Genomic DNA, 23,395 nt, shown 5'->3' on the forward strand with positions numbered 1-23,395 from the left:
TTCTCTCTCTGCTCTCTGATCTCTGCTCTCTCTCTCTGCTCTCTGCTCTCTCTCTGCTCTCTCTGCTCTCTCTGCTCTCTGATCTCTCTGCTCTTTCTCTGCTCTCTCTCTGCTCTCTCTGCTCTCTCTCTGCTCTCTCTCTTCTCTCTCTGCTCTCTCTCTTCTCTATCTGCTCTCTGATCTCTCTGCTCTCTCTCTCTGCTCTCTGCTCTCTCTCTGCTCTCTCTCTGCTCTCTCTGCTCTCTCTGCTCTCTGATCTCTCTGCTCTCTCTCTGCTCTCTCTGCTCTCTCTCTGCTCTCTCTGCTCTCTCTTTCTCTCTCTGATCTCTCTGCTCTCTCTCTGCTCTCTCTCTGCTCTCTCTCTGCTCTCTCTGCTCTCTCTGCTCTCTCTCTCTTCTCTCTCTGCTCTCTCTTTCTCTCTCTGATCTCTCTGCTCTCTCTCTGCTCTCTCTCTGCTCTCTCTGCTCTCTCTGCTCTCTCTCTCTCTTCTCTCTCTGCTCTCTCTGCTCTCTCTGCTCTCTGCTCTCTCTCTGCTCTCTCTGATCTCTCTGCTCTCTCTCTGATCTCTCTGCTCTCTCTGCTCTCTCTCTCTGCTCTCTCTCTGCTCTCTCTGCTCTCTCTCTGCTCTCTGCTCTTTCTCCTCTCTCTCCTCTCCTCTCCTCTCTCCTCTGCTCTCTGCTCTCTCTCTGCTCTCTCTCTGCTCTCTCTCTCTCTCTCTGCTCTCTCTGCTCTCTCTCTGCTCTCTCTGCTCTCTCTCTGCTCTCTCTCTGCTCTCTCTGCTCTCTCTTTCTCTCTCTGATCTCTATGCTCTCTCTGCTCTCTCTCTGCTCTCTCTATGCTCTCTCCGCTCTCTCTGCTCTCTCTGCTCTCTCCGCTCTCTCTGCTCTCTCTCTGCTCTCTATCTGCTCTCTCTCTCTGCTCTCTCTCTCTCTGATCTCTGATCTCTCTCTTCTCTCTCTGCTCTCTCTCTGCTCTCTCTCTGCTCTCTCTGCTCTCTCTTTCTCTCTCTGATCTCTATGCTCTCTCTGCTCTCTCTCTGCTCTCTCTATGCTCTCTCTGCTCTCTCTGCTCTCTCTGCTCTCTCCGCTCTCTCTGCTCTCTCTCTGCTCTCTATCTGCTCTCTCTCTCTCTGCTCTCTCTCTGCTCTCTCTATGCTCTCTCCGCTCTCTCTGCTCTCTCTGCTCTCTCCGCTCTCTCTGCTCTCTCTCTGCTCTCTATCTGCTCTCTCTCTCTCTGCTCTCTCTCTCTCTGATCTCTGATCTCTCTGCTCTCTCTCTGCTCTCTCTGCCATCTCTCTCTGCTCTCTCTCTGCTCTCTCTCTCTCTCTCTCTCTGCTCTCGCTGTGCCTCATCCTCTCTTTACGCAGCAAATCAAGGCCAGACACCCTTGTCTCCTGTGACATTCATATTCAAAGGACCTGAAGTCTAAAAATAGAGCGGAGAATGACATCACACTGCCTATCAGACGAGTACAGGCACTGAAGCTGTGGTGTGTAATTGTAGTGGGCATCATTGAAAGGACCAAAGGAGACACTAATATATATATATTAGAGCTGGGCATAGATTAATTTTTTTAATCTAGATTAATCTACCTGCAATCCTGGAATTAATCTAGATTAATCTAGATTAAAATGGCTCAAAAAAAAAAAAAAATTCTGCCGAAGGTGTTCAAAATAGGTGTGTTCTACCCAAATAATGACCAGAGGAGGAGATTTATCCTCTCCTCTTCATCTGAGGAGTCACTAGCTGTTCTATCTCCTTGTTCAACAGCATGAACATGTCTCTTCTTTTTGTAATTTCCAGTGTTTCTTTTAAAACCAGATTTATCGTAATTTTCTGTGCCCTTCCTTTGATGCCATTAACATTGTTACACTGATATTGACAGCTCTCTCCAGTGTCAAATCACTCTCTGTCAGTAGTTTCTTCTGTGAACCTTCATTTCTTAATCCACACACAAACCTGTCTCTCAATGTGTCTTTTAGTGAATCTCTAAATTCACAATGCTGCTGACTGGTTGCTCACACACAGACTGCTGCAGAAGCAGGTTTCTCAACAAATTCAGTGCAAGCTCAGTGTAACAGTTCCATGAATGAATGAATGAATGAAAACGTTATTTAACAGATTGCAGAATGGGTACAATACAGTACGGCTCAATACATACAATTGTTAAGGGGATGCAGACCAGAGAAAGACGTTTGTCTTGTTTACATCAGGGTCCCCCATTTTCATTTATTTGCTCCACATTGTCATTAGCCCCTTTCGTGACTGTGATGCACTGAGTGAATCCACAGTCACTTGCTCCTCAATAGGAAACCTTAACCAACCTAGATTTACCATGAAGGACTGGTTCTGGCCGAACCGTTCGTTATACAAGAATCACAGAGAAATTACAAAGGTACTCACAGTTGCACGAGGATTTCGGACAGAGATAAGGGATGGTGCGCATGCGCTGTGATCACCCAACGGCAGAAAGAATGCCGTTTTGAGCAGTTTATAAAAATTATTTAAAATGTTTATTAGCAACGCAGAGCTTTCAAACCATCCCGTATCTCTGTCTGAAACCCTCGTGCAACTGTGAGCACCTTTGAAACGTCTCTGTGATTCTTGTATAACGAACGGTTCAGCCAGAACCAGTCCTTCATGGTAAATCTAGGTTAGTTTCCTATTGAGGAGCAAGTGACTGTGGATTCACTCCGTGCATCACAGTCACGAAAGGGGCTACATTGTCATCAAACGGTCCAATATTTCCAATAACCCAAGCCATTTCTGTTGTAAACACTCACGATAGTCCAGTCGATCCTTCCTTTAGTGTGTAAAGTGGATTTCCTCCTCTTGTAGATGTTTCCCAGTGCCGCCCGTATCCAACGTGAGCTAACATGCTAACTCGCGTCGTTAATAATGTAAACAAAGCTTGCAACGGACTTCTTTTTTCTTGCATTGCGCAGATTCAGACGTCCTCATCGCCGAATTGTGTTATATCCTGAGGACTTCTTAACCTCACCTGTATAACAATGATTACCGGACCACTACTTTAGTTTAACACATTATTCTGACTACAGCTCCGGTAGTGCAATCACTTCCTGGTACCACAGCTGGGAACTACGGCAAGTATTTAAGGACAATACAGACCCAACGCTGAGAAAAAGATTAACGGCGTCAATTATATTATCGCGCGATACTAGTCTCGCGATAACGCAGCACGTTAACGCCGTTAACGGCCCAGCTCTAATATATATATATATATATATATATACACACCTTCGAATCAATATCAGACATTTTAAAAATATATAAAAAGTCCACTAACCTTCTTACTGTCTACTATGCACTCAACACTGCAGCACCAACGTTTCAGCACGTCGTAGAGTCGTACCCTTCCTGCTGACTTGTCGTACAGAACTTGTAAGTCGCTTTGGATAAAACCGTTCGCTAAATGATAATTTTTTTTAAATGTATATAATATTTTGAATGCATTTGAGGACATTGTTTTGACTGATTTCCGAATTGGATTGCAGCTGGGAGAATGGCCAGAAAAACACCATGAGCCCTTGAGACCAGGAATCGTATAACTTTTGACATTGACAACTAGGGGTGTAACGGTACGTGTATTCGTCCCGCGAATTTACAGTACAGCCGTCACAGTGCGGTACGTGCAGCCATACGAAGAATACGCCTCACAGCGCAAACATACCAGTTGCGCATGCGGGCACTCGCGGGTTCCGTGCGAGAACAGCGCGCATGGCCAGGGTCATTACAATTTTACAGTTTTCTTTCGTTTTCTTGTTCGCCCAATAATGTTAACCAAATGAAACCAATGGAAAGACACACACACGCGTCGCCAACACACACGCCGCGCGTCGCACACACACACACCAACAACCGCGGACTCTCTCACAGGCACAGCTGATCAAATAAAAAAAAGAAACATACTTTTCCGGACTGATCATCTGAGCTCCTCTCCAGTTGAACTGCTACTGTGTTTAAATCCAAATAATCATCTGCCATTGTTGTAACATGTCATCTGTCTCTATAGTCTTCAGTCTTGTGAAGTTAAATCCTCTCTACAAGTGAAACTTAGGATAAGTTGTTAAAGGGGCACTAGGCAATTCATTTACTCAGTGGATGCCTGGACACAGAATGACACCAGTATCACTGACTACCACGGCAAGCCTATAGAAAAGTATTATATTTAATAATAATAATTATTATAAATAAATAATAATAATTATAAATATTTAGTTTCTGTTGTACCGAACTCGTACCGAACCGTAACCACAATACCGAGGTACGTACCGAACCGTGGCTTCTGTGTACCGTTACACCCCTATTGTAGGGGTGCACCGATATATCGGTCGGGTATCGGTATCGGCCGATAAGTGCCTTGTTGACTGCCATCGGCCTATCGGCCGATAAGCTCAAATGTGCCGATGGCAGTAGCCGATAAATATCCATCAATTTGTGTCGCGTCAATATGGCCCACACGTTCAAACTTTGAAAAAAGTTTCAGTCAAGTGACCTGCACAAACCTGCCCCCACACACACGCTACTGCATCAAAGTTACTACTTATTAACAAAGGCATTCGTTTTGTGGCATTAACGTTATATAGCTACACGTTCAATAACATCAGCGTATTTACCCAACCATAGCAAGCATTACTGATTCATATCTCAGCCCGTACTGAGTTGTACCCATTCTGCAATCTGTTAATAAAGTTTTCAATCAGACAAATGTATATATATATATTAGAGCTGGGCCGTTAACGCTATACTAGTATCGCGCGATAATATAATTAACGCATTAATCTTAAAAAAAAAAAAATAAATAAATAAAATGTCTTTCCTTTATTTACCCAGGGTAGGTTCGCTGAGCACAGATGCACTTTTTCAGGAACGCCCTGCTTCACATTCACACAGTCCCATTCACATCTGGGAGCTGCCCAGTACAACCACAGTTGACACCATTGGCCACTGAGCAACTCCACTGGAGCAGTTGATTCAAGCCATGTCACATAGTTCAAGTTTGAAATGATTCTTTGTTTTGCTCCTGAGAGTGTGCTAGATACTGTACTGTACTGGTAATATTATTTATTTGTGTTAACTTCTGAATAAAACAACTTATTAAACACAAGTACATCTTATTGAACATTATTTTGATATTTCATTACCAATTATCATAGCAAAACAGCTTTTTCAAACAGTCTGTAATGCATTTTGGAAACGGGAGATGGGCTCATGGTGTAATGGGCCACCTGGCCTGAGAAACATAAGGAGGAAAGAAAAAGTAAGGACTTACTTCTGGTCATTATTTTGGGTAGAACACACATCTTTTGAATGCCTTCGGCAGGTTTTTTTTTTTTTTTTTTTTGAGCCATTTTAATCTAGATTAATCTAGATTAAATCCAGGATTGCAGATAGATTAATCTAGATTAAAAAAATTAATCTATGCCCACCTCTAATATATATATATATATATATATATATATATATATATATATATATATATATATATATATATATATATTTATTATTATAATTTTTTTCCCCCACAAATATCGGTATCGGTCGATTGTGTTAGTTGAACAATCGGTATCAGTATCGGCCGCAAATTTTCATATCGGTGCATCCCTACCCTATAGACAACATAAACATTCTAAATAGGCCCATGTGTATTTCCCGTGGCGGTGTCTACAATAGCTGACAGGAAATACACTAAAGAGCTGTTCTCTTTAGCGGTTGTGAAGGCAATCAAAAGGCAGAATCACTTGGAAGTGTGACTGTGATGTATCCCTCTCCAGCTTCTTCAAATAATAAAGTGTTCCTTTGAAAACACAATTTATATGGTTCTTCATCGTAAGTATTTCTTGCACACTCGTGATCCAATTGAGGAGGTTCCAGTCGGAATCGAAAATGGATGATAAAATAGGGTCTACTTAAAAAATTGGCTGAATTAACCCTTTCTTTTCAATACTTGTTGATGGCGTAGTAGGCATCAAACTGATCAGACTGATTCAGGGGGCAGTCATAATCTATCTGTGTAATTGCACAGACTGGGGCATGTTTCGTGAGAGCACAGACAACATCGATGATTATACAGAAACGGTGCTAGACTTTGTTGGTACTCTGGTAGAAGAAATAGTCCCCTCCACCACAATTCAAGTTTTCCCCCGACCAAAAGCCTTGGGTAGGACAAATCCGTCCGCGAGGCTCTGAATGCGCGCACCTCAGCCTACAACTGTCGGGCTCGTGACAAGGCAACATGGACGAGCACAAGGCGGCGCGCAACAGCCTATGAGAACAGTGATGGAGGCAAAGGAGCGGTTCAGGGATAAAGTGGAACTTCAATTTTAACAGGTCGATTCCAGAGGTATGTGACAGGGTCTCAGAACGATGACAGACTACAAAGGCACCCCCCCCCTCTCATGCTGAACACTGATGTCTCCCTGGAATATGAGCTCAATACTTTCTACGCACGCTTTGAGGCTGTAAATTCCAACAACAGCCTACAGGCCACTGCAATAGAGAGTAGAGCCACTGCCGATGGAGACTCAGTGTTCAGGTTAACAGAGCATGAGGTGAGGAGGACCTTTAAGAAAGTGAATAGCAGGAAAGCAGTAGGACCGGACGGCATCCCTGGACGCATCCTAAAAGTCTGTGCCGACCAACTGGCCCCGATATTCACTGACCTATTCAACCTGTCCCTAGACCAGTCTGTCATCCCCACCTGTTTGAAAAAGTCCACTATTGTCCCTTTACCCAAAAAACCCACTTCCACTTGCCTCAATGACTACCGCCCTGTAGCTCTCACCTCCATAGCCATGAAGTGCTTTGAGAAGCTAGTGAAGGGCTACATCTGTTCCTCCCTCCCCAACACTCTGGTCCCCCTGCAATTTGCATACCGCCCCAACAGGTCCACAGAGGATATATAGCCTGTGTGCTGCATACGGCAACATCACACCTGGACAAGAGGCAGGGGAATGCTATTAATTGACTACAGCGCAACATTCAACACCATAGTCTCCTCCAAGCATGTCGTCAAGCTCAGAGACCTGGGCTTGAAGTAGGACCTCTGCCAGTGGGTCTTTGACTTCCTGACAGGAAGACCCCAAGTGGTGAGAGCAGGTAACTGCACCTCCTCATCCATCACTCCCAACACAGGTGCCCCCCAGGGCTGTGTTCTGAACCCCCTCCTCTACTCGCTTTACACGCACGACTGTGTGGCAAAGCACAACAGCAACACAATCATCACGTTTGCTGACGACACAGCTGTGGTGGGCCTGATCTCTGCAAACAACGAGAGGGCCTACCTGGGAGAGATGGAGAACCTGGCGCTGTGGTGCCGGGAGAACAGCCTCTCCCTGAACATCAGCAAAACCAAATAACTGATTGTGGATTTTAGGAGGTCGGGGGCTAGGGACTACAGGCCATCAGGATGCTCAATGACTCTGTGCAACACTAGCCCATCCATCTACATTCATTGCACACACATCCACATGCACACACTCACTTTAAACACTCACCTTAAAGGGGACATGCATTGCTATTCCTTGCACTATTTGGGCAACTTCACACAATTCCTGTGAGTCTATGGAAGACATCTGTAAGGTTTATTTAAAAAAATAAAAAATCATTGCTTTATATTTCTAATGGAGTACTCAAAAGCATCATTTTACAGCCTCAGGATTTCAGCCTGTTATTGGCTGGGCTCCGCCCATAAGCACTTTCAGTGACAGTCATCCACACAGTCTGCGAGTGGCAGAGAGAGAGAGAGAGAGAGAGAGAGAGAGACACGGAGCACTGTGTAAACAAAGCTGCGACTGTGTAAACAAAGCTGCGTGTGTGAGATACGCAGGTCGCCTTCTCTTTCTCTCTCTCCCTCTCCCGTTTGAGGAAGTCTTCCACTGTGCGCTACAGCCATAGACGGGGCATTAGTTATGCTCCCGAATCGAGGGAGAGAGAGAGACAGACCTAGAGACGACAGCGTGACGCGCGTGTGTGTATGTGTGCTCTGTCACGAGGGTGTATCTGTTTCTTCCTCTCTCTCTCTCTCGCTCGCTCTCTGTCAAACCCTGTTTGGTGCGCTACAACCACAGAGCCAATCGGATCACTATCCGCTCCATCCTCGCCACGTGACGTCACGATGCGAGTCAAATCAGAACGACCTGATTAAATGGAGCAGGAAATGAATGACCTGAATGACAGCAATCCGCCAATATGGTATTTAGAGACACAGACACATTGATACTAACTCCTATTACTATAATACAATGCTAGACACTGGTTTGAAGTGGGTTCTAGACTCACCTGACTCTGGCTGTCGGACGCTCTCTTTATGTGGCTGCTGATGAGGCTTGATGAGCTCCTGGTGTGTGTAGAAACTACATCTGTGTAGAAACTACATCTACACTACATCTACACTACATCTGTGTAGAAACTACATCTACACTACATCTGTGTAGAAACTACATCTGTGTAGAAACTACATCTACACTACATCTGTGTAGAAACTATATCTGTGTAGAAACTACATCTACACTACATCTACACTACATCTGTGTAGAAACTACATCTAAACTACATCTGTGTAGAAACTACATCTACACTACATCTGTGTAGAAACTACATCTGTGTAGAAACTACATCTACACTACATCTACACTACATCTGTGTAGAAACTACATCTACACTACATATGTGTAGAAACTACATCTGTGTAGAAACTACATCTACACTACATCTACACTACATCTGTGTAGAAACTACATCTAAACTACATCTGTGTAGAAACTACATCTAAACTACATCTGTGTAGAAACGACATCTACACTACATCTGTGTAGAAACGACATCTACACTACATCTGTGTAGAAACGACATCTACACTACATCTGTGTGGGTCAGGAAGATGAATGTTGCATTTCTAAAGCAGCTCCAGGAGAAAGTAGAGTTGAGGACAGTCTGGAGTGCTGCTCTCTGCAGTATATATACACACACACACACACACACACACACACACACACACACACACACACACACACACACACACACACACACACACACACACACACACACACACACACACACACACACACACACACACACACACACACACACACACACACACACACACAGAGGCTGTTTGGATGACGACTGTGAAGTTTTTTTTTACAGGAAATATAATACATCTTTCTCTCTCTCTCTCTCTCTCTCTCTCTCTCTCTCTCTCTCTCTCTCTCTCTCTCTCTCTCTCTCTCTCTCTCTCTCTCTCTCTCTCTCTCTCTCTCTCTCTCTCTACACAGTGAGGCTCCATGAAAGCATATCAGAGGAAGGATTCCACTATCTGGTCTTTGATTTGTAAGTACTCTTTTTATTTATACATTTATTTGTATGTACTCTGCACTGTCGATCCTCAAGCTGTGCTTCTTACTGCGACTTACAAGTGTTGTACAACAAGGCAGCAGGAAGGGCACATCTCTTATCAGCTAAGTAACAGTGTTTGTCAAAGTGTTGAGTGCAGTACAGTCAGGTCGTGTCTATGTAACCAAATCTGCCGGCAGAGGCATTACCACCACAGCCAATAAGGTAGAACGTAGAGTTGAGGTCAGTCTGGAGCGCTACTCTCTGCCGAGACTATACAGTATACACACACACACACACACACACACGCACACGCACACGCACACACATCCGGTCCAAGGTCAGTGCCCCAGTCCTAAATGTCCTTATTTTAAGGAGGGACAAGAACCTGACTGAAAACAGCCTCTCTCCTGTTCTCCTCTGCTCCTCTTCTCGCTTCCTCTCCCCTCCTCGCCTCCTCTCCTCTCCTCTCCTCTCCTCTCCTCTCCTCTCCTCTCCTCTCCTCTCCTCTCCTCTCCTCTCCTCTCCTCTCCTCGCCTCCTCTCCTCTCCTCTCCTCTCCTCTCCTCTCCTCTCCTCTCCTCTCCTCTCCTCTCCTCTCCTCTCCTCTCTCTCCTCTCCTCTCCTCTCCTCACCTCACCTCCTCTCCTCTGCTCTCCTCTCCTCACCTCCTCTGCTCTCCTCACCTCCTCTCCTCTCCTCACCTCACCTCCTCTCCTCTCCTCACCTCCTCTCCTCTCCTCTCCTCACCTCCTCTGCTCTCCTCACCTCCTCTCCTCACCTCACCTCCTCGCCTCTCCTCACCTCCTCTCCTCACCTCCTCTGCTCTCCTCACCTCCTCTCCTCTCCTCTCCTCACCTCACCTCCTCTCCTCTCCTCTCCTCTCCTCACCTCCTCTCCTCTCCTCTCCTCTCTCACCTCCTCTGCTCTCCTCACCTCACCTCCTCTCCTCTCCTCCTCTCCTCGCCTCCTCTCCTCTCCTCTCCTCCTCGCCTCTCCTCTCCTCACCTCCTCTCCTCTCCTCGCCTCCTCTCCTCACCTCCTCTCCTCACCTCCTCTGCTCTCCTCGCCCCGTCTCCTCTCCTCTCCTCTCCTCGTCTCCTCTGCTCTCCTCTCCTCACCTCACCTCCTCTCCTCGCCCCGTCTCCTCTCCTCTCCTCGCCTCCTCTCCTCGCCTCCTCTCCTCACCTCCTCTGATCTCCTCTCCTCGCCCCGTCTCCTCTCCTCTCCTCTCCTCTCCTCTCCTCTCCTCTGCTCTCCTCACCTCACCTCCTCTCCTCTCCTCTCCTCTCCTCTCCTCTCCTCTCCTCTCCCTCTCCTCTCCTCTCCTCTCCTCTCCTCTCCTCTCCTCACCTCACCTCACCTCCTCTGCTCTCCTCTCCTCGCCCCGTCTCCTCTCCTCTCCTCACCTCCTCTGCTCTCCTCTCCTCACCTCCTCTCCTCACCTCCTCTGCTCTCCTCTCCTCTCCTCTCCTCTCCTCTGCTCTCCTCTCCTCTCCTCTCCTCTGCTCTCTTCTCCTCTCCTCTCCTCTGCTCTCCTCTCCTCTCCTCACCTCCTCTGCTCTCCTCTCCTCTCCTCACCTCCTCTGCTCTCCTCTCCTCTCCTCTCCTCTCCTCTCCTCTCCTCTCCTCTGCTCTCTTCTCCTCTCCTCTCCTCGCCCCGTCTCCTCTCCTCTCCTCACCTCCTCTCCTCTCCTCTGCTCTCTTCTCCTCCTCTCCTCTCCTCTCCTCTCCTCTCCTCTCCTCTCCTCTCCTCTCCTCTCCTCTCCTCTCCTCTCCTCTCCTCTGCTCTCCTCTCCTCACCTCCTCTGCTCTCCTCTCCTCTCCTCGCCTCCTCTGCTCTCCTCTCCTCGCCTCTCCTCCTCTCTGCCCTCCTCTCTTCTCTCCTGTGTGTATTACCTGCTCGTCACTGATCTCCATGGGAACAAGTCAAGTGTTCCTTTATTAATCCCCTTGGGTGAAATTCCGGTGGCATAGCAGCTCGGGGGCTACAGACAGGGTAACAGCATGAATAAAATATAGATAATGTATATTCTATCCATAATAATAATAATAAAGATGCAGTGTTTAGTAGTTTAGAGTCACACAGTCCTAACAGTTCACACAGCAGTCCATGCCATGGTTGTGGAGCCTGATGGCTACTGGCACGAAGGACTGGCTGAGGCGAATTGTGGTTTGTCAGGGGGGATGAATCTATGGCTCAACATGCTCCTTATCTTGGCTAGCTCCTCATAGAGGGGGTGGGAGGGGTTTCCAGGATGGCATCCAGCTGCTTTTTCATCTTCCTATCTCCCACTACAGAGCTAGTCTTCCTCACCAGCTTGTTCAGTTTGACTCTCAGTACAGAGCTAGCCTTCCTCACCAGCTTGTTCAGTTTGACTCTCACTACAGAGCTAGCCTTCCTCACCAGCTTGTTCAGTTTGACTCACTACAGAGCTAGCCTTCCTCACCAGCTTGTTCAGTTTGACTCACTACAGAGCTAGTCTTCCTCACCAGCTTGTTCAGTTTGACTCTCACTACAGAGCTAGCCTTCCTCACCAGCTTGTTCAGTTTGACTCACTACAGAGCTAGTATTCCTCACCAGCTAGTTCAGTTTGACTCACTACAGAGCTAGTCTTCCTCACCAGCTTGTTCAGTTTGACTCTCACTACAGAGCTAGCCTTCCTCACCAGCTTGTTCAGTTTGACTCACTACAGAGCTAGTCTTCCTCACCAGCTTGTTCATACAGCAGCCTCTTCTGTCTTCATCCTCGTTGTCATCCGTGATGTAACTGTCGTCTTGAGAGCTTTTGTAGGTGGCACTCACTTGAGTTATAGCAGAAGTCGGAGGTGTAGAGGGTGAACAGGAAGCGTGAATATTAAAGGCAACCAACTTGTGTTCAGCTTTTCGTTAAGCGTTTCTCTGATTGGCCACACGGCCAATCAATCAATCCACTAGCACACGCCCTCGCGCAAAGAGAGACGCGGCAAAAGCGCTGGTCGAACCAGCGGTGTTCTGTTGTGTGACTGTACTCTACAGCGGTGTTCTGTTGTGTGACTGTACTAAACACTTCCACCACATGACCGACATTTGACATACAGTACACCTCCTATCTATGTTGGGATTATGTTTGGTCATGACAAAACAATAAAAATCGCTTCGCAAAATATGAGAGCGCGCCGCTGTCATTGAAGGGCTTCCTACAACAGAGCACCGCCGCTGCTGCTGCTGAAGCTGTATCAAGCCGGCGGCGGTGCACGGACGCCGGGGAAAAACCACCGCGTCGCCCCGCTGGCGCTTCAGGCTCAGCAGCCTCCACGGGCGAAATAACATATAACGTTACAGTTCCACACTGATGTACAGTGAGTGTCTAATATGGCTGTCGCAAAGTCATGCCTCTCCCTCTGAAAGCCCATCCACGCTGTGTATCATAGACTACGTTTCGCGTTCCATTGATTAACGCCATTACCTGCTGTGCTGTAGGAAGCAGAGGTACAGTAAGTTACAGTAGGTGTAGGTTACATGTTTAATCAAAGCCCATACAATTTTTTAGATGAATGATTGTGGATATAATATAGAAAACACATCATTATGATATTTGAAATATTATGAAAAATTGTATGGGCTTTGATTAAACATGTAACCTACACCTACTGTAACTTACTGTACCTCTGCTTCCTACAGCACAGCAGGTAATGGCGTTAATCAATGGAACGCGAAACATAATAACTTTACGCTTTCTAGTTCAGCGCATTTCATAACTGTATGGGCTTTGTTTATACACAAGTGCGAATCTGGTAGTCTATGATACACAGCGTGGATGGGCTTTCAGAGGGAGAGGCATGACTTCGCGACAGCCATATTAGACACTCACTGTACATCAGTGTGGAACTGTAACGTTATATGTTATTTCGCCCGTGGAGGCTGCTGAGCCTGAAGCGCCAGCGGGGCGACGCGGTGGTTTTTCCCCGGCGTCCGTGCACCGCCGCCGGCTTGATACAGCTTCAGCAGCAGCAGCGGCGGTGCTCTGTTGTAGGAAGCCCTTCAATGACAGCGGCGCGCTCTCATATTTTGCGAATGCATAAACTATATCCGCCATAATTTAAGATATAGTTTATGCATTCGCAAATATGAGAGCTCTGTCAGCGATTTTTATTGTTTTGTCATGACCAAACATAATCCCAACATAGATAGGAGGTGTACTGTATGTCCACTGCTACCGCAGCTGAACACAAGTTGGTTGGAACAGCAGCCTGCCGCTCGCGCGCCGCTCGCTTGCTCCTTAGATTTCATTTGGGACGTGCGCTTGCCTGCGCGTGGGGGCGGGGGGGCGCGGCCAATCAGAGAAAAGCCGAACACAAGTTGGTTGCCTTTAATATTCACGCGAAAAGGAAGGGTGACTGCACCGTTCCTTGGGCGGTGCGGGTGTTGCTCATCAGCACATCTGACAGCTGCCCTGCAGTCTGATGTACTGTGGTCTGTTGGTGAGGTAGTCAGTGATCCAGGCCACCAGGCGTACTGTGGTCTGTTGGTGAGGTAGTCAGTGATCCAGACCATGCTCCAGCCACATCACCACAGGCTTCTCTGCTAGCGGCAAAGGCGCTGGAGAAATTGAAGAACAATGATTCTCAATGTGGCTCTTGTGTTTCCTGCTAATATGGACCCAGGCTCAGATTGCCATAGGATTTCATGAACCAGTTGAGTTGAGTCTCCATTGGCCCATACATTTTCTTTTTAAATTCATTGACATTATTATTCATAAACCACGGGGGTTATGCTAAGCACTAGGTGATAGACCTAGACTTCTTTAGAGAATTACTTCGGAGTGAACAACACATGCTATGAATATTTGGCTCCAACTAGAGATACACACCCCACTCATATTGGGGTTTCTTGTAAATATGATATTGGTGACCAGCCTGCTCCCATATCCCAGGTTTATATACTGGTGACCCCTGCTCCCATATCCCAGGTTTATATACTAGTGACCCCTGCTCCCATATCCCAGGTTTATATACTAGTGACCCCTGCTCCCATATCCCAGGTTTATATACTGGTGACCCCTGCTCCCATATCCCAGGTTTATATACTGGTGACCCCTGCTCCCATATCCCAGGTTTATATACTGGTGACCCCTGCTCCCATATCCCAGGTTTATATACTAGTGACCCCTGCTCCCATATCCCAGGTTTATATACTGGTGACCCCTGCTCCCATATCCCAGGTTTATATACTAGTGACCCCTGCTCCCATATCCCAGGTTTATATACTAGTGACCCCTGCTCCCATATCCCAGGTTTATATACTAGTGACCCCTGCTCCCATATCCCAGGTTTATATACTAGTGACCCCTGCTCCCATATCCCAGGTTTATATACTAGTGACCCCTGCTCCCATATCCCAGGTTTATATACTAGTGACCCCTGCTCCCATATCCCAGGTTTATATACTAGTGACCCCTGCTCCCATATCCCAGGTTTATATACTGGTGACCCCTGCTCCCATATCCCAGGTTTATATACTGGTGACCCCTGCTCCCATATCCCAGGTTTATATACTAGTGACCCCTGCTCCCATATCCCAGGTTTATATACTGGTGACCCCTGCTTCTCCTCACCTCACCTCACCTCACCTCCTCTCCTCTCCTCTCCTCTCCTCACCTCCTCTCCTCTCCTCTCCTCTCCTCTCCTCTCCTCCTCTCCTCTCCTCTCCTCTCCTCTCTTCTCCTCTCCTCTCCTCTCCTCTCCTCTCCTCTCCTCTCCTCACCTCCTCTCCTCTCCTCTCCTCGCCCCGTCTCCTCTCCTCTCCTCTCCTCTCCTCTCCTCTCCTCCTCTTCTCTCCTCACCTCACCTCACCTCCTCTCCTCGCCCCGTCTCCTCTCCTCTCCTCTCCTCTCCTCGCCTCCTCTGCTCTCCTCACCTCACCTCCTCTTCACAGTTGCAGATAAAGATTAGGCTACACTAATATTATAGTATTATACTATAAGACGTCACCATCACTTTCGTACCAACCGTGCCCTTATTGGATTATTTATGTTGATGAAACTGATGAGTTATATTCATTAAAGAAAGTTGATTAAAAAAAATATATATATACTAATTTAATCAGATTAATCACTTTATTCAAATTGAGGATTTAGTTTGAGGATATAATTTAAAAAAAAAATCTGATTAAGTCATAAAATATAACGAAAGACATTCGAAGCTTCGTTCGAATACTTCAATAGAAGCTTCGAATGTTAAAAAATTACATTCGGTACAGCCCTATAATCAAATGCATCATCTGTTTGTGCAGCAAGCGGTATGGTGCATTGCTGTCTCATCCAACAGTAAAACATGTCATTTTGTTATTGTCTTATCAGTGCTTAATGCCATTTATTTATTGACATATCATCCCAAAGTGAGTGTACAGTGAGTCGTCAACAACAAGAACATAGGTCTATAGGTCATGTTAAAGTTGTATGCGGTCCAGTCATGCTGCTCTGATTATGTCCGCTGTGAAAGAATATAATCTTCATACATTTTACCCATGTTTTCTATGCAAAATCTTTTTCTTCAAAGTAACTAGTAACTGATGGGTTCAGGCATAGAATTAGCATACAGTTGACAGAATAAAAACAATGCATAAAGTGCAGACATAAGAATAGGTATAAAAGACAATAAAAGTAGTTCAACGTAGAACACACAGCCATAGGAATAGGCATAAAATAAGTACAATAAGTACAGTGTTGCTTGAAAGCATGTGACCCCCCCCCCAGAACAGCCAGTCCCCCAAACACCCCACACATCAATCCCCGTCACATCCCTAAACCAAGACACACCCCCTGATAAAGCACGTCATGACCGAAGGAAAACACAAACAGCCCGCGTGCCGCTCACACCGCCATGCACGGCGACGGGAATGCCACCCCCGCGGACCGTACCATCTCGCCCCCATTGGTGATACCAGAATTTGAGTTCACTCTACTGTTGCACATGTACAGTAAGTGGCTCTGAATAAGACCACCTGCTGAGTGCCTAAAATGCAGTGGTGGAAGAAGTACACAGTTCCTTTACTTGAGTAAAAGTAGATAAATACCCAGTCCCAGATAAATAAGTACTCTGGCAAAAGTAAAAAGTCCTCCATTCAAATTCTACTTAAGTAAAAGTAGAGAAGTATTTGTTATTGAATTTACTTAAGTATCTAAAGTAGGGATGCTCGATATTGGCTTTTTTACCGATACCGATATACCGATATTGTCCAACTCTTAATTTCCGATACCGATATCAACCGATACCGATATATGCAGGGTTCCCCCCCCCCCAAAAAATTTAATCATTTCAGGTAATTAACATTACATATTTCTTGTTGTGGAATTAACACAACATTATGCATACTTTTGACAATAAATAAAATCAGAATTTGTTCTTACTTGCTTTCCTGGGTAAATAAAGGTTATAGAAATGTAAAAAAAAAAAAAATAATAACAATAATACCTTTTTTATTTTGAAAACCGATACAGATATTTTCCGATATCACATTTTAATGCCGATATCGGCCGATAATATCGGACATCCCTAATCTAAAGTAAAAGTAGGCATTCTACATGACGTTTGTGTATTCCAGAGCTTGGGAGCATTCAATACTTGAACCATTGACCTCTATAGGTCATGTTCAAGTTGTATGTGGTCCAGTCATGCTGCTGATGTCCGTTGTGAAAGAATACAATATTCATACATTTTACCCATGTTTTCTATGCAAAATATTTTTCTTCAAAGTAACTCGAGTTCAAGTTTCTTTATTAGTTGTCATACAGAAGTACAGAATACTTTTATACAAAATGCTTCTTTCTGTTACGCTCCAGACTGTGCTAGACAAAAATAGATAAGTATAAAATAAAATAAGTATAGCAAGTATAAAATAGAAGTCACGTACGTAGGCACAAGTGTTCAGTATGTACATATGTACAATGTTCAATGCAGAGTAGAAGTAATTGAGTTACCATACAATATACTATACAATATACTAATATACAATATACTATATAGTGCAAAGCAGAAATGGGATGAGGTACAATTTAGGTACAATTTACAGTAAGGTGTAATGAGGTATGGGTTGTAGTGCAAATTCTTTACCAATAAATATAAAGTGTGTTTAGGTGTTCTAAAGTGTGTAAAGTGGGTGCTGCAGTGAGTTGTTTGTTTGTAGTGGAGTAAAAGTATAAAGTTCCCTAAAATGAAAATACTCACATGAAGTACAGTAGGTACAAGTAGCTCGAAATTGTACTTATAATACTTTGAATGAATGAATGAATGACTTTTATTTATATAGCACCCTTCACAGCACAAATGCACAGGGTGCTTTACAGACTACAGCTTATATAAAAAACACAACAAAACAAAATCAGAAATAAATGACAACAACAACAGACAGCAGTTAAAAAACAGTGAAACCAGATCAAAAAAGTAGAATAAAATAATTTGGATAAAATCATGAGTCACTAATTAAAAAACAAAACTATAGGAACAGTGAGGACAAGAAAAAGTGCCTATGTATGACCAAAGGCCTGTCTGAACAAATGTGTTTTTAGTTGTTTTTTAAAAGAGTTTTCAGAGGGGGCAGTTCGCAGGTCCAGGGGGAGAGCGTTCCAGAGCCTTGGTGCTGTCACCTCGAAGGCTCGATCACCCCTTGTTTTCAGCCTGGACCTGGGGACCACCAGGAGGTGCTGATCGGCAGATCTGAGTGAGCGGGTGTTGGTGTAGGGATGGATGAGTTCAGTGATGTAGATATGGGCCTGACCGTGGAGTGCTCTGAAAGTGAAAGTGAGGACTTTGAAGTGAATTCTATAGTGTACCGGGAGCCAGTGCAGGGATACCAGAATGGGAGTGATGCGACTGTGACTGTCAAGCCTAGAGGAAATAAAAGCATGCACGGACAGTTCTAGTTCAGAGTGAGATATGATGGTGCATAGTTTTGCTATGTTTCTGAGGTGAAAGAAGCAGGTGCGTGTGAGTGTTTTGACATGTTTGTCTAGGTTCATGGCCTGGTCGAAGACAACACCCAGGTTTCTCAAGTGGGGACGTATGTTGTCTTTAAGGGACCCCAAGTGAGTGGCCACTCTAGCTGCAGTCTTTTCAGCTGCTATGATCAGCACCTCAATTTTTTTTGCATTTAACTGGAGGAAGTTACTCCCCATCCAGCTCTCAATGCCGAGCAGGCACTCCTGGAGAAGGCTGAGTTTCTCCAAATTGTCGGGTTTAAAAGAGCAGAGTAGTTGTATGTCGTCTGCGTAGCAGTGGTATTTAATGCCGGTGAATTTATTGATGAGGAGGCCTAGAGGAAGCATGTAAATGGCAAAAAGGAGTGGTCCTAGCACCGATCCCTGTGGTACCCCAAATGAGAGGGGGGTGGGGTCAGGTTTAAAAGGACCCACAGCCACCGAGAATGTTCTCTCCCTTAAGTAAGAGGCAAACCAGCTTAGAGCGCTCCCAGAGATGCCCACCCACTCCCTGAGCCTGTCCAAAAGGATGCTGTGGTTGACCGTATCAAATGCTGCGCTCAGGTCTAACAGGACCAGAACAGAGCATTCACCAGAGTCAGCAGACATCAGGAGATCGTTGGATACTCTGAGAAGGGCAGATTCAGTGGAATGGAGTTTGCGGAAGCCAGATTGGAATTTGTCAGAGATGTTATTTTGTGACATGTGGGTGGTGAGCTGGTTGGCTACAACCTTTTCTAACACATTTTATGCAAAAGGCAGCTTGGAGATGGGTCTGAAATTGTTATGGATGGTGGGGTCTAGGTTGGGTTTTTAAAGAGTGGCTGTACGACTGCCTCCTTAAAATAGATTGGGACAGAACCAGAGGCTAGGGATGAGTTTATGATAGTGACTAGACTGGGGCCAACAGAGCAAAAAACTTCCTTGAACATGGATCATAGGAAGGATGTCTAGGGGGCTCGAGGAGGTCTTCATGGAGGTGACTAAAATGGTGAGATCATCCAGAGAGACGGGTGAGAAATTGCTCAGGGATGCTTGAGTGGTGGGATGGAGGGGAAGGGGGAATAGCGAAGGAGTGATGTTTGCCATTATATTTGCAACCTTGGTGACAAAAAATTTAAGAAAGCGGTTACAGTCCTCATTTGACACCACTGCTATAAAATGTAAATGTAATGTGAAAACTCTGTGATCGGTCTGAGGAGCTTCTAAAAACAGAAGCCCCGAGCGGGAACCTTCCCACCCTCTTCATTTCCATATCGGCCCCAGAGATCAGCCACTTCAGACAGACTGAGAGTCTATGTGAACGTCTTTCCATAAACAGATTAAATTGAATGAAGCCGGCTATGAAAAGCACTTCATCCTGTATTCAATGAAGCTCTTTATTCTATTTCCAGCCATCATGCGCTAGCATCTCCATATTTCACAATCTGTTAATGCAGCGATCGATACCGCCTCCCCAACCCCCCCCCCCCCCCCCACCGCACGGTAAACATTCTACCTGTTTTCCATCACTCCATCCATCCATATCCCTCCTTATCCATATCCCTCCTTATCCATATTCATTATCGCTTTCTCTCTCTCTCTCCCTCTCCCTCTCTCTCTCTCTATCTCTATCTCTATCTCTATCTCTATCTCTATCTCTATCTCTCTATCTCTATCTCTATCTCTATCTCTCTATCTCTATCTCTCTCTCTCTCTCTCTCTCTCTCTCTCTCTCTCTCTCTCTCTCTCGCTCTCTTTGCCTTCACTCCTCTCTAGCTTTAACTCGTCCTCTGCCTCTCTCGCCCCTCCTCTCTTGTGTATTGGGCTGTGTTGGGTGCCGCCTGATTTGGCAACTGGAAGGGAAAGCGCTACATTTAATGTAACTAAGGGGGTTGTTTTGCCATCTTTTTGTTACCGTGCAAGGATGACAGCGATTTATATAATAAGACCCAGACGAGGCTGGGAAGCGGGTAAATCAAATACTATGAACAGAGAAAACAGCTTAATGTCGTCCCTCAATTTGGTGCACAATGCCTTCTTTTATTATATTTATTAACCCTTTCACCGCTGCACTACCAAAACGGTTAACCCTTTCACTGCGACAACTCACAGAAGGTTAACCCTTTCACTGCCACACAACAGCCGGTTAACCCTTTCACTGCCACATGACAGAAGGTTAACCCTTTACTATCACACAACCGATGGTCGCCGGGTTAACCTTCTGTCGTGTGGCAGTGAAAGGGTTAACATATTGGGTGCCACGCCCCTTCCGGGAAGTGCATCTGGCCTTGCCGTCCATTAACCCCATGTTGTTTGTAGAGCTAAACCTATATCTTATATTATAGCTATGGGTCTAATAACACCGTTGATTGTCAGTGAGTTGCTTCTGGTCAACATGCAAGAAACAGATAATTTGTTCATCCGTACATTTCCGTTTTATACCGTTTTGAATATGAATATAGTTTGGGTGCTTCTGAGTAATTCCAGGAAAAAGACGCAAAAATAGTTTTAGTGGAATCCACTTATCACGTTGTCATTTTTCGCCTGATTATCGAATCTTCCTGACATCAACGCTAGATTATCATTATTATGTCTCCTCGTGCATACATGAAATGGGCCCTGGAGCGCGGCGCTCCCCCCCCCCCCCCCCCCCCCCCCCCTGCACCCAACGGTAAACAGCCACACACAGCACACACAGACATCAATCGCGGGAGAAAATAATATCAGATCAACGCAAGATTGGATATATAGAGTCCTTACCTGGTCTCTGATGTAATGCAAAAAAAATTACCTTCGGTTCAGTACGCGCTGTGTACCCAATGAATGCAACGTTACTTTAACCACTAACGGAACGCACGTGTGGAACTTTTTTTGGCGTGCAGAACTTAATTCAAAAGTCCAAGGCACTACGTGTTTGCTCAACAACCGCTGGGCGCCAAAAACGGAATATTACGATTTTAACTCATTCAGCGGCAGCTATTAGTCTTGGCCTTGTAGCTAACGTGCCAGGTTTCCATTACATATTTTCACTGTGCGTCACTATGTTTGGAGCTATATTATAGCTATGGGGACAATACTATGGTCATTTGACAGTGTAACTGAGGGGTTACAAAACCCTGACTGTATTAAAGATTGTGATAGATTAAACCACTGCTAGGTATGTACTTTAATTACTGGCCAGACAGTACATCGAATATATGGTGGACACTCATAATAACACGGCATTGACAAAGAAATAGTATTTGAGGGTATTTATTATTATGCAATAATAGGTTACAGAATGAGAATTAGGGTCGCGCTTGTATGGTGAAGAATAAGCATAAAGTCAGTCAGTAGCATAAGTCACTGGGAATAGAATGATTCCTACGATGGGTACTAGGCTGACGCCACCTGGCGTATAATAGCAATTATAGAGGGCAACGCTGGTACCGCCTGGAGACACTGGGTTCCTCCCAGAGTTGTAAGGTCTGGAGGATAGAGGAATGTTCGGATACTCAGTCTGATTCAATAAAGAATAAGGGGATTCACGTACAGAAGCCAGTCCTTGTAATCCAACGATCAGCAACAAAAGCAATAACTGTAATCCAATGCTCGATAGCAAACGATGATAGCCAGCTAGCCTCGGTCCATGAGGCCAGCCCGAATGTAAATCCTCACGAGGTTAAATCCCAAACGACAGTGGAGATTAACGATGCTCTTCTCCGGGTAACGCATTCCACAATCAATATAATCCAACCAGTAATGGTTCTGCAATCGCCGCCGCCGGTTCTCCTGTGCACATGTCCAGCAGGTTCTCCTCGTGTGCTGGCACCAATGTATTTAGTCCTAAGGTCCACTAGCTAACACGAACGAACCGCTGGGTAAGGCTACACACGAACGAACGGTGGTTGGCACGATATACAATAAATTAACGACTATTTACTTCACATTAAACTAAGTCGAACTTGACGTTACTGCATTAAACTGACACTTTACTATTCAATTCGCACGTGGTTCTCAACGCTCTGTTAGACTCACTGCTGCTCACTTCACTACACGTTGACTCGGGATGAACTTGATGAACAGCGATGAACAACTACTGTTCGCACCTGCCGCAGCATATATACTTAAGTGATTATCTAGTCCCAAACCTCAGTTCTCGTCTCGAATCAATACGCTGTCTCCAGGCATGTTGCGACATGCCTGGGCTCGTCTTTGAACCTGACTTTGGGGGCTTGCGGTCTGGCGCCTAAGGGCGTTATCCAATAAGGAGAGCGAATATTACTATGATTCGAACGCAGGCTTAAAGGGATATACCGTGTATATATAAATAATATACAATGTATATAAAACAATAAATGTAGATTCTCAGCTTTAATCTGGCCCTTCACAACAGACAGTGACTTTCTTCTGTCCAAGATGCAAAAAAGAGATAATTTTTCCATGCATACGTTTGCGCGTTATCCCGTGGTGAATATAAGTATAATTTCAGAGTGATCCGGGATAATTCCTGGGAAGCGAGTAATTGGGCGCAACGTGAATTCTACTATAAGCGTTGGCGTTTCTTGCCTGGACACGCTACTATTTCCAAATCAAATGTATATAATAGGTATTATGTGGGGGGTCGTTTTTTTATGCTTTGATGGCCAGTAACGGCATTCGTGTTGAACACTACAGAAGCCGATCAGCTGGATGGATATGAAAACATTGTTGGATCAAGCTGTAATTAGGCACAACTTATGGATCGAGTGTGCCAGATGCGCTTCGAAGTGGTCGGATGAAGCGACTTACTCGGCTCCGTCTAAATATAGCGTTTGAGACATTTGTGTGTAACACAGAGTTAGATATAAGGTTTCAAAGGGTGGGCGACACTGCCATCTGGCAGGATGCGGCCGGTATTGCACTTTGGCAATCTCAAAATCCCTTCCTATGGCAACACCGAGGTCAATGGATGAATAATGAATAAAAATAGCGAATAAAAGAAAAAACAACCAAAACCTGAGATATCTCGGGTCTGGAAATTAAAGAGTTAATATCAATATTACACTTACGGACCCAGTGCCGTCTGAGAGAAATGCGAGGCCCTGTGTGAGATTTAAACGCGAGGCCCCACTCTAAAGGTAAAA

The 23,395-nt window shown here is 45.4% G+C and overlaps 1 protein-coding gene across 12 annotated transcripts in view; it reads left to right on the top strand.

The window, feature by feature from the left end:
- The window catches only part of camk2d1 (calcium/calmodulin-dependent protein kinase (CaM kinase) II delta 1), a 240,301-nt gene that overhangs the window by 118,983 nt on the left and 97,923 nt on the right, over positions 1-23,395 (top strand). For all 12 annotated transcript variants that reach the window (XM_084322597.1, XM_084322604.1, XM_084322598.1 and 9 more), the window contains exon 4: positions 9,296-9,350. In XM_084322597.1, the coding sequence (XP_084178723.1) occupies positions 9,296-9,350 (55 nt within the window). The remainder of the gene's footprint in view (positions 1-9,295; positions 9,351-23,395) is intronic.

Source organism: Notolepis coatsorum (assembly GCF_963971535.1).
Source record: "Notolepis coatsorum genome assembly, chromosome: 1".
NCBI classification, from domain to species: domain Eukaryota; kingdom Metazoa; phylum Chordata; class Actinopteri; order Aulopiformes; family Paralepididae; genus Notolepis; species Notolepis coatsorum.